Source organism: Camelus ferus, chromosome 11 (assembly GCF_009834535.1).
Source record: "Camelus ferus isolate YT-003-E chromosome 11, BCGSAC_Cfer_1.0, whole genome shotgun sequence".
Lineage (NCBI taxonomy): Eukaryota > Metazoa > Chordata > Mammalia > Artiodactyla > Camelidae > Camelus > Camelus ferus.
Window position 1 is genome coordinate 30,557,559 of NC_045706.1, and position 12,111 is coordinate 30,569,669.

Here is a 12,111-nt window from a genome sequence, read left to right on the forward strand (position 1 = left end):
CAGTTTTAAATGTGCAGGCCTGTGCAGAGTGGTAGGTGCTAGAATGTTTAGTTTGGAGTCAATGTTCAGATACCATAATATTCTTAGAAACTATTGTGAAGCAGGTTTTCATAAAAAATGATTCCTATGTCTCGTTTAAACAGTGTTCTAATTGGAGTTTGTCATTCTTATGAAAGAATATACCTCTGTCCTCATTTCAGATATTAACAGCAGGCACCTTTTGAATGAACTAGAATATATCTGCCATACTGAGTGGGGGGGAGGGTATCAATGTTCTGTAGTGTGCAGTATATATAAGATAATGGGCTTAAAAATCAGACCTCTTGTGTATTCATTCCTATCAGTTACTCCACTTACTAGTCATCTTCTTGGGCAAGCTTCTTAACCTCTGTAAGACTCAATTCTTATCTCTAAAAGTGAGGATCCTAGGGTTATTGTAGGGATTAAACAAAAATGTTTATGAAGTGCTCGACACAGTGCCTGACATATGGTAAGTCAGGCATAATGAAGTCCCTGGCATTGAAGATGTACAGACAACCTGTGTGACCTGGCATGATTGTGGTGGTGAAGTTTCATGTCCTGAATAACACTTGAACATCTAATAGTAAGATTCTGCAACTTTGTAAAATGTATATATTAGTATATTAATTTAAAATCAGCAATGTTGTAAATGTGCCTTATCTAGTATTTTAGCTATTAAAAATAAATAATAAATTTTTAATTCTTAAAATTAGCAGAATTTTTTTAGATTACTTGAATAGCCTTTATTTCCCCTCTCCATCAGTAATGCTGAAAGATAGCAGAGATGTTTTTTTTGACCTTGAGTTTTGAGCTTCGTTTCAAAATAGAAATTACTCTCATGAGAGGTAAAAAGTGATTAGTCTAAAATAATATCGTAGTATTTGGTCTAAATATCTTAATTTGAAAGATCTGATAAAACGTTTCTTGAAAGTAATTCTCTCTGTTGTCTCTTCATCCTCTTTCCCAGTTTCAGTTTCAGCATTATCACCTTTTCCTATTTAGAGTTTCTTTTCTTAACCAGTTAAAGTCAATTGCTTGCCAGCTATGGTACTGACAATCTTGTAAACCTGGCCTAGAAGAGATAAAGCTATAGCAGTAAAAGGATAAGTGATCTAGAATAGACATATGAGTTATCAATAAGCCATTCCATTCTCATTCCATTATATCTTTACTGTATTCCTGTATTCTTAAGAGAAGAATTTTCTATTTATTGGTGGTTTAGAATTGTTTCAATGGTTTCTTGTTTTATTTGTTTTTTCGAAGTATAGGTAGATATGAATTATGTGGAGGGAAATGAGATTTGTTTTTGTAATTTTGTAGAAAGGCTAAACAGTAGAATATAAAAAGGAGGAAATGAGTAAAACTATGACTTATATTTACTAAGGTTTATATACAGAATGTATAAAAAATAATTCTTTGTCTCAGAGTGTTCAGGCTTCATAATCTTGTAGATTTATCTTAATATACTAACAATACATTTACAGACTCATTTAAGGGTTCCTCACAATGTATATTACATTTTAAAAATAAGTGATTTGATTAACTGATTTGATTTTTTTGCCCATTGATTTTTATTTTTTGGAAATACCAGTTGAAAAAGTTAACTTTAATTTTATATTGTTCAACATAAAGGAGAAAAGAAGTCAAGTCAAAAAAAAGAAAGGATAAAACCAAAAAAGATTGTGAAGAGTCATCACATAAAAAATCCAGATTATCTTCTACAGAAGAAGCCTCTAAGAAAAAGGATAAAGGTAAAAGGGAACTAAAAATGTAATATTTACTCATATTTCTGGACAAGAAGCATAATCTCCATATATCTCAAATATAGAATTTACTTAGTGAATGCGTTTAGAATTCTGTTTTATAGTAGTTGAAAGGAAACTGATTAGAGAATTTAGATATGAATTTACAGTAACTTACAGGAGTTTAAAGAACAAGGTTGGTTTTGACTCATTTTTGGTAGATAATATAATATTGGAACAGCATTCTAATACCTGGTTTTGTCACTTATAGACTTGCTACCTTGAGCAAGTCACTGAACTTCTTGAGTTTTTCTTTCCTCATGTACGTAGTGGTGATGTGAATACCTGGCCTGTGTGCTGCTGGTACTTACTGTGGAGAATTAGATAAGACTGAAAGGCACTTTGAACACTTTATAAATCAGTACATAATCTATAAGTCCGTATAAAATTATAACACTGATTTCAATTATTATGATCCGTGTGATTTTCTCACTAGCTTATGAGCTTTTTGAAATGATAGAGATTGACATATGTGTGTCCTCAGAACCTGACATGGTGCTGTGCACATATAATTAATAAATAATTATTAAATACAAATCCAAGTCAACGACTTACTTCTTTCTCAGCAGTCCTTAAGCTGTCTAAGCCTTAAGTTTGTATGTGTAAACTGGTCATGATAATTGTACCTACCTCGTAGGATTCTTCAGAAGTTGAAATGAGATAATGCATGTAAACAGTTTGCATAGTACTTGGCACATAGTTAGCTGTTGTGAAGGTTACTGCTAATTGCTTATCCAGTCCATAATAGAGTCAAACTGACTTATAACTAGAGTGAACCAGACTTAAATTAGGTAGATAATGGTAGATTGAATTAGGTTCTGGCCAATGTTACCTAATACTTGGACAGGAGAGGGCTCCCTTGCTCCAGCTATGAAGATCATTAGCTATGTTCCATTCTTATGTGCATTTTTTGCTGCTTACATGTCACAGTATATTCAAGTGTATGGTATCACCAAATTTTAGCCTTGGTAAAATTGATAAGATGGTTAGAGGAAAATACTGATTTTTCGGTATTTGAAGCAGAATGCCTTTTTGTCTCTAAATCATGTTCTAACTCCAAAATAAATTTTAATTAATAAATCTGAAAATCTCATGTAAGATTTTAAAATTTTTTATTTATCCTTGTATGCCAGTAAAATACTTAATGAATCCTATTTGAGAGTTTTGTAGCATTCAGTTTTGTTGTGTTTATGTCATTGTATGATACCTTGTTAATCATTGCTTATTCAAATTAAAGAAGAACTAATCCCTTTGCTGCAAAAATTCATTCATTACCTTCAAAACAGGTAATTAGGTAGCTGGATACTTGGGATTAGGAATGGAGTTGTCCCCTCAAATTATACGTACATGCGTGTAATCTTCCTTATAGATGTTTTTCCTTTATATTTCAGTAGATGACGCTCTTGTCACCCTAAAAACTAATACCAGAAATCTGGAAATTATCCTTGATGCCTTCTTTTTTCTCATTATTTATGTAAATCCATCAGTTTTACCACCAGGATATATTTCTCTATCCTCTAGTTCAAACGACCATGTCTTCTCATCTAGGCTACTGCTGTATTATCCATACTAATTCCACCACTGTCTTGTCATCCCACCTCCCTCCCCTGAATCCATTCTCCATCTAGCAGTGATTTTCTGTTGTTTTTAGCATATAACCAACTTCTGGACAAAGCCCAAAGGCTCTGTATGATCCAGCATGCAAGGCTTGTTTCTCACTACTCTCCACCTCCCTTTCGCACTCCACCCACATAGCCTTTCTGTTTCTGGAAAATGTCAAATTTGTTTCCATTTAGGGACCCTGTAGATGCTGCTGCCTCTCTCTCTAAAACCCCTGGTCCCATCCTAACTCATCCTTCAGGTCTAAACTTAAATGTTACTTCCTCAGGGATCCTTTCCTGACTCTGAATCTAAGTTAGGACTCCTATTTATAATGCTGTCACAACCCTGGAACTTTCCCTTCATTACACATATGACAATCATATCAAAGCACAGGAGGGCAGGGATTCTATCTGCTGTGTTCATTGCTCTAACCCCAGCATCCCACTGGCACATGTTAGGCATAAATAATAAAGCATGAGAAAATGAAAGACTTTGAAGATTGTTTCAGGGCAACTTTAAAGATAGAAAACCGAAGCCAAGTAGACTAGAGACATCTGTTTCTTATGTATTCTTTATTCAGAGTACCTTTGATTGCAGGGAGTACAGGATATATTTCTTTTTTTTTCCCTAAGCTTCTCTGGTATAAAGCAGAAAATGACAATATTTTAGCAAACTTCTAGGAAGACCATGTAGAACTCTTTAATGTCTTCTTAAATGGGATCATCTGGAACTAGGTTGATCTTGATGTCATACTTTCTTGCCAGGCCACCTTAATTTGGCCCAGACTTGAATAGTAATTAATAAATGCTTAATATCTCAGCTACGTTTGGACTGTTGACATTCCTCAAAATAATCTGCTTTCTTGATTTTCTATCTTTTTGACCTCTCCTCAGCCTCTTTTGATCATAGTTCCTCCTCAGTCTTACCCTTAAATGTTGGAATTCCTCAGGACTCTTATAGAACTTCTCTTTTTTCTCTCTGTTCTACCTGTATGATCCCATTTATTCCCGTAGCCTTGGGTTGCCATCGTACATAATGTTAAATAAGTGGATGGATGGATAATTGGATGGATAGATAATTGGATGGATAACTGTATGTCTAGATAGCTGAACGAATTGGATAGATGCTGTATAGTGATGATTTTTAAAGGTACTCTAACAGATCTTCAGTACTCTTCTCTTTCCATTTCCCTCTCTTGGTAACCATTGTAGAACTGAAAACATTTGTGTTATGACATAGTTTTTTTTTTTTAATTACTGAGAATTCTCACCTGTATATGATCTTCAAAAAAGTATTAAGAAAAACAAATATGTATTTGTAAACTGCTTTCAGAAATTGAACATCTATAGATAAAATATTGGTTATACTGCAGCTGATCTATGAGGTTTTTTCCCCCTGGCAACATGAGAGTTTTTTAATGTGTTCATTATTTTTTAAGTTTTATGCTAGATATTCCAGGCTGTATGAGAGCATAAAATACCCCTGCCTAAAAGAACCTAACATTTTAATTCTGGCAGTAAGTCTAAGGAAAATGAAAGGTTATATGACAGCAAAGCACTTTCCTGTAGGACTGTAAGGTAACCTCTAGACTATTGGAAAGAATTCTGGTTACAGCTATGGCTATTACACCACTGCAGGAGGATTCTTGACAAAACAATGTTGTTGTGTTTTTTCCAGCACATTCATCCTCAATGAAATCAGAAACTTCTATTAACAGTAAGTATCATTTAGTAAAAATATATAGACTCATGGTATTTGCAAATTTGCAAATTGTGACTTGCTCTGATGTAAATTATTTTTTGTTTTTGTACTATGTGAGAAAAATCATAGAAAAAAGACCAAAAGTTTATTTCTTCCCCAAATTAGAACATTGGAAAGTTTCTTATTTTAAGTATAGAAGAGCATAAATTTTTGTTTTCAGTAAAAATACACATTTTAATTTCACATTGTAGAATGTGAAGGAAAACAAACAGGGATGAGGTTGGGGTGCAAAGAGAATTGGGGAAGTGGATTAAAATTTAAGAAATGTTGCTTATATGACCCAAGACTGAGTTATCTCTGTCATTTGGTGACTTTGATAAAATTAAATATGTGGTTTGTACACAGAAAGCAAAATATTAGCAACTGGTTGCTACTGGTCAGTTTTTTGTAAGTCCTGTAGTTTTCACCAGATTGGATTTCATTGAATATTTGCTACAAATTTTATAATTTTTTTCCTGCAGCATTCCAAAAACTATTTACAATGACTTACAAAGATATGTACAATAAAATAAGATTTTTTTAAAGGTAAAACAGAGTAATGGAAAAATAAGAATAGCAAAGTAAAGCTAGAGGTAAAATTAATACAGACAAATGTTTACCAAAAAGTCTTGCATAATTGCAAAGGTAGGTCACAAATTTGTCACTGTTCTTCCTAACAACCAAACCAAACAAACCACTGGTAGAATGATTAATTGTACCCATGCAATATTAAAGAGAACTCGCAGGGTGCTCAGCTTTTTCCAGGCAGAGTTTTGAGAGCAGAATCTCCTGTGGGTTTATAGAAGAGGGCACCATTTGTGATATAACGAACAGTAGCCTTTGAATCTCAATAGTAATACAGTGTTGAATTTCTTGAAGACCTTGCAGTAGATAGACTTAGGGTCTGATGATAAAGTATATTTCAGTAGCATACCTAATTTATAATATCTGGACTTATTTTATAAAAATTCAGAGATTTGAGACTTCTAGGCTTACTTGGAAATTTACAGATTTAAGAATTAAATTGTTTCTCATTTTAAAGTAATACATATTATGGCAAACTTAGAAAAATACTCCAGATCCACCATTCAAATTAAACATGATTAGCATTTTAGTATAACTCTTCAGGAGAATTTAAGTATTCAGTAATCAGAAATTTCGCACTGAAAAAAAAAAATTTAAGGTATTTACTGTTTAAAAATACAGTGAAGAGGGAGATGTCAGTGGAGGTATTCCTCTAGTTTAGGAATACAGCATATTCCTTATAAATTATTTTACTTATACCAATTTTGTTTTCAACACATTTAAAGTGTCCTAAAGCACTGACACTTCCTTTCTACCCATGTGAATCCTAATCTATCAGTAACTTCTTTTTCTAATTTAGGTTTAGTTTTCTGACAGTTTGTAGAACATAGCCAGGCATGAGATGATAGACTTACGCTATCTGGAGATGGGGTAGTAAGTATATATATTTTTAGAAAGCATGCACAGGTTAAAATGGGAAATTTTATTTACCTTTTACCTGTTTCCAGCTATCCATTGCAGTGAGAGGTGTGAAGACCTATTTAATGTGGGGAAAACATTGCCCTTTTCCAGTTCCGGTTTTTCATTGTTTAAAAATCTTTTGGGGAAAGGTCTTGACTTATTTATATTCATTCTTTCATTTCCTCTTCCATCATTCTCCCTCCCACTGTCCTTCCCCCAGCCCTCTCAATCCTCCCCCTTTTCCCAGCAATAGTCCTAAGTCTCTTTACCCTCCTCAGCCAGGTCAAACTTCTAGTGGTAAGTAGGGGAGAATACTATACCCAACTTGAAGAACCTCTGGCTTAGCTTGGTTCTTGAAGTAGAACCATTTCGGGTAGGAGACATGTACCTTATTATGGTATGCCAAACCCAGGTATCTTCTTAGGTGGTCTTGGCAATTTCAGAACTCAAGTTTTGCTTTTCTGTATTTCTTTTCCATTTGGATAATATCCAGTTACCCTCTTACCCCATCTAACAACATATGGATTATTAAATCCAAATCCATAAAGAAAAACCCAGTTTGTATGGGGAGAAAGAATTTTAACTTGCATTATTTGTCAACCACAATGGCAAGTGGTTTATTTCATTGCCTTACAATGGCAAGTTGTGTACCTCATTTAATCTTAGTAATGGGCATGTAATATCCCATTTTGCAGACAAGAGAACCAAGACCCAGAGAATTTACATAAATTCCTAAGGTCAAATAGTTGGTTAATAGCAGAGCTGGTATAAACACAGGTTTATAACTCCAAAGTCTGTACCTTTTTACCTCTATCATCAGTAACTCTTCATCAGTGGATCAGATTAAGTCCATTCTTTGTACTCTAATTTTGGCAGACTGACTGTACAAATCCACATTAAATGATTTGATCTGTCTGTGTCTCAGTTCTGTCTGTAAAATGGGTGTAAAGCGACTATTGGATTATTATCAGAGTCAAATAACATAATGAACATGTAAAGCATGTGTCTGACATAAAGTAACTCCTTGATAACCTTGTAGCTATTATTGTAACAAGAGAAAAAGAAGATTCTGGACATTATAAACAGATTTTGTGTTTGTTTTCTAGGATTGGTCAGATCCAAAGTTAAGTCTTTAGATGTGCCCATTTGTTGGCATAATTGGAGACTTGCCACTTCTTCAGTAGGCCAAGTTACTTAGGTATCCTATAATACCCAGAAAAAAAAATAAGATGATAGACCTGCTTTCATTATTCAAAGCATGCAGGGAAAATGATGTGCAGTTTGCATTACATTCTGAAAGGAATGTTGAAACTTAAAGCAGGTCAAGAATAGAACAAAGTGGTGTCAGAACTTGAAATTTGACAAGAAGGTTGAAGGAACCGTTGATGTTTAGCTTAGAGAAAGGTGAAGAGGGAAGGGGTAAGGAGACAGACATGGAAACTGTAGATATTTGCAAAACTGCTACTATGTAGGAGACTTATTTTTGGTGACTGGTTGGCAGAACTAGAGTCTGGATAAAAATAACTAGAAAACAGATTTTTGCCTTAATTTAGGGAAAATCTTGTCAATTAGGACTATCCAAAGAAAGGAATGAAGGAATGGGCTGCTTCAGGCAGTAGTGAGGTGTTGAAGCATAGATGGACAGCCACTTGTTACAGAGGTGTTGCAGTAAGATAAGGGTCAGACCTCCAAGCTCCCCTTCCAACACAGAATCAGTGTCTTAAATTCTGATCCCCACTTGTCAGTTACTACTGTGTAGATTTGACAAGAGTACTGGTTTGTATTGCACATTCTTATTGTTATTTCCTTAGCGACACCCTTCCCACCTCTGGCAGGTTGTAGCAGTTATCAGAGAAATGATGTGAGATTCTGTCACCATCAGGGAAGTAGGTATTTAGATTTATATTTAGGTATTACAGATTCCTGAGATTGTAAGGAACTTAAAGATCATATAGTCCAATCTTGTAGATTTGATCCTCTTAGAATATTTGGCCACTTTTTCAGCATGTTCTCTTTCAGAGAGAGTTATTTTGTATTGTTATTCTAAACTTGTCTTTTTTAGTAAAACTGGATTGTCTGGTATCAGAAAACTGGTGGAGGAAAGCTGGCATGTGGGAAGTACTCTTGAGAGGGAAGAAGAGAACAAATGGTTATAAGGCCTTTTGAAATTAGCTGCCCACTTTCAAAGGCCTCATAGGTTTCTTCTCTGACATCATTAACAGGATAGTTATAACGCTATAGTGATAACTTTTTTAGGCCTGATTAGTTTTTCTGTGCATTGTTTATCTCTGTGAGTTTTTATAAAAATAAGACTAGAAGACTTTTATTTTCCCTTTTCACATATTCAGTTTGGGACAGTGGCAGTTCCAGTGCTAGTGCTGGCTGTCACTGAGCAGGAATCTTGTTCCCAAAGCTTTATAATTTCATCATCTTTGTGTCTAGATCATTAGAAGTACAACCCCTCACTCCCTCCCCCTTTTTTTGGTGCCATTTTTCTTAGAATTTGCACTAGAATAGATTCAGTTAGGACCAAAGTTCAGACTCACTTACTGACTTAAGGACCAAAGTTCAACAGGGAAAAGGCTAAAACCGCTGTGGCAAATCAATAGTGTTTTATTTTTGTGTTGTGTTTAACTAAGGGACATTCTGTGTTGACAGGCCAAATTTGTATCAGTTCTTTTCTAGACTAATGGTCATTATTGCAGAGGAATTATTTGCTAACATAATTACTTTGTAGCATGTAATTTTATTGTCTCATCATAGATGTTTCGGTATTTGATAGTTTTTTTGTTGGCCAATAAATATAGTATGATCCATTTGAAATATGTTTTGTTATATTTTTAAAAATAGAAGTATATTTTTTTTTACTGATCTTTGAAGGTAACACATGATCACTGTTTAAAATACAAAAAAATTGGAAAAACAAATAAGAGTAAAAATATCCGACCTATGGGTAATAAAACTTTTTATATATATATACACACACACACACACATATATCTATGTGTGTACATACGTATGTATAAATAATACTATATGTATATCTATATGTAGATATAGATAATGTTTTAACTGCAAATTGGATTATACTATGCATGCTTTCTATAACTTAAAATTTTGATATAGCATGGACATTTTTCTATGGTAATGTATATAGATATACTAAAGTTTTTATAACAGCTGTATAGTATTTATTGAACCAATCTTTTATCCCTAGTTGGTGGGGATTTTGGTTGTTTTCTTTTGTTGTTGTTATACAGTGAATATCTCTGTACATATATCTGAGGTGCTCATTTATTCTAAATAAATAATTAAATTTTTAAAAGTATTATTGCTGGTCAAAGGGTATCTACTTTTTCCAACTGATCTGTATTGCTAGACTGTCCTCAAGAAGAAAGATTTATAGAATTTTTACTCCTAACAGTGCATGAGAATACACTGACAAATATTTTTTCATAATTCAACTAGCTGGTCCTACATACTAGTTCAGTTCTTGAGGTCTTGATCCTAATGTAAACATACTCTCTGCAAAAATCTTAACCTGCATGTGTTTTGTACGAACAATAAAAAAGAAACTAAAGACAGCTATATTGCAAGAGATAATTCCTTTATAATACAGAGTTAATATTGGAATTGCTACTTTAACTCAGTGTAACTTATAGAAGTTTCCCATGAGACTTTAAATCCTTGGTATTTTTGCTGAGGCTCTTTGGTATATCTCAGCTTATTTACTTTTAAAAAGAATATATTGATCTGGAAAAGTGAATTAAATTTTCAGAGAGCCATAAAAGTTGAAGCTAAACTGCAGTTAAATCTGACATTAACTTAATTGCCTTGGTGGTTAGTTCAAAATGTGTTTTAAATGTAATATGCACATTTAAAAAAATCTCTTTTGAATGAACAGGAAACTCTGATGAGGAGGAAAGTACTTCAGAATCTGAACTTTGGAAGGGCCCACTACCAGAAACAGATGAAAAATCACAGTAAGTCCTAATATTAATAGATAATGCATACCTTTTACATCAGTTTGGGAAGCTGTGACCATAGCCATTCTTAATAACAGTTAATGAAGAACTTAACATCATGGATGTTTATTTAATGCCAAGGACCACCTAGCCTAGTAAGATCAGATTTTATTCCCATCCATTGTTTGTGGCCATAAATGACCAGCATGTCCAGCTCCCTTTTGATGAATAAATTTTCCTCAGTTCACCTTAACAGATGACCCCGTAGTCTCTGCTTAGATTCTTTTAGACAGTTGCTGTTTACTAGCTTCCAGAGCAGCCTGTTCATGATATTATGATTATCGTAAACCTGTACAGGGGAGCCCCTTGAAGATACATACAAGTGTAAAAGTTTTCTTGCCAACAGCCACCTTAGCCCCCAGAGACAGATAACTCATTGCATGCATTATTCTCTGCTACTGATTGGAAGAGCTGTCTGGATTTAACCGGGAATATTACCAGCTTTTGTTATATACTGCATATATGTTCACCACTTGAACTTTATCTGTTAAAAGAGGACAAAATAATACCTACTACAGAGAGTTTATTGTGAAGATTTAATAGAATAAAGAATATAGAGCACCTGATACAATACCTACCGATAGTAAGTGCTCAATAAATTTTAGTCCCATTTTGTTAGTCTCTAGGTGTATTGGTTCATAATAAGAAACCTGTTGAATCAGTTATAATTCCCTAATTTAAAACAATTATAAAACATCTTGCTAATTATATGATATGTTCTCAGTGTAATAGAATTCAGGTGTATTGGAAAGTGTTTTTCTTGAACAAGATTACTTTTTTTCAGTGACCTTAACCTTTTTTTTTTTTTTCAGCCAAATAAAGAATTCCCATATTGAGTGGTCACTATAGATCAGATTATAAAAAAGTCATTGCTACCCTAGTCAAACTATTGACTGAACTTCCAACCATATAACTTGCCCTTGAAGAGCTACATAGCTGAAAATGACAGAGTAGGTCTTAGAGTCACCTTTTTTTGATAGTAAAGATACATGAGTAAATCCTAAGAGGGGTTTCATAATCCAGAACCATTTGTTTCTTTATAAAAACTTCACATCAGTTACTAACATCTAAGTCTACACAGAGATTCAGCTAATTTCATATATTTAAGTTCTTACTATAATTTAACAATTCTACTGCATTTTGCTATCATGTTAGGGAAAAGGGACAGTAGCATGGAGAATACCAAACTGCAGATAATTTTTAAATCAACTTTATCTAATTCTTTAATTTTTTAAAAATTTGAACGGGTTGTGATAGCTTTATGCATTCACAGTTATTTAAAACCAAATGATGGGGTCCCATTGTGAATCTCTGATCTAAAAGAACATTTTCTAAAGAGACTGGTAGACAGAATTTGTCCAACTTGATTCCCAGAGTCAGAAAAGCAACTGCATATACATTCAGTCCTTACAACAGCTCTGTGAGTAAATGTAATG

The 12,111-nt window shown here is 33.8% G+C and overlaps 1 protein-coding gene across 9 annotated transcripts in view; it reads left to right on the plus strand.

Moving 5' to 3' along the window:
• The window catches only part of LOC102523668 (protein FRA10AC1), a 71,037-nt gene that overhangs the window by 55,597 nt on the left and 3,329 nt on the right, over positions 1-12,111 (plus strand). For all 9 annotated transcript variants that reach the window (XM_032491303.1, XM_032491302.1, XM_032491304.1 and 6 more), the window contains 3 exons: positions 1,654-1,772; positions 5,103-5,141; positions 10,555-10,633. In XM_032491303.1, coding sequence (XP_032347194.1) covers positions 1,654-1,772; positions 5,103-5,141; positions 10,555-10,633 — 237 coding nt within the window. The remainder of the gene's footprint in view (positions 1-1,653; positions 1,773-5,102; positions 5,142-10,554; positions 10,634-12,111) is intronic.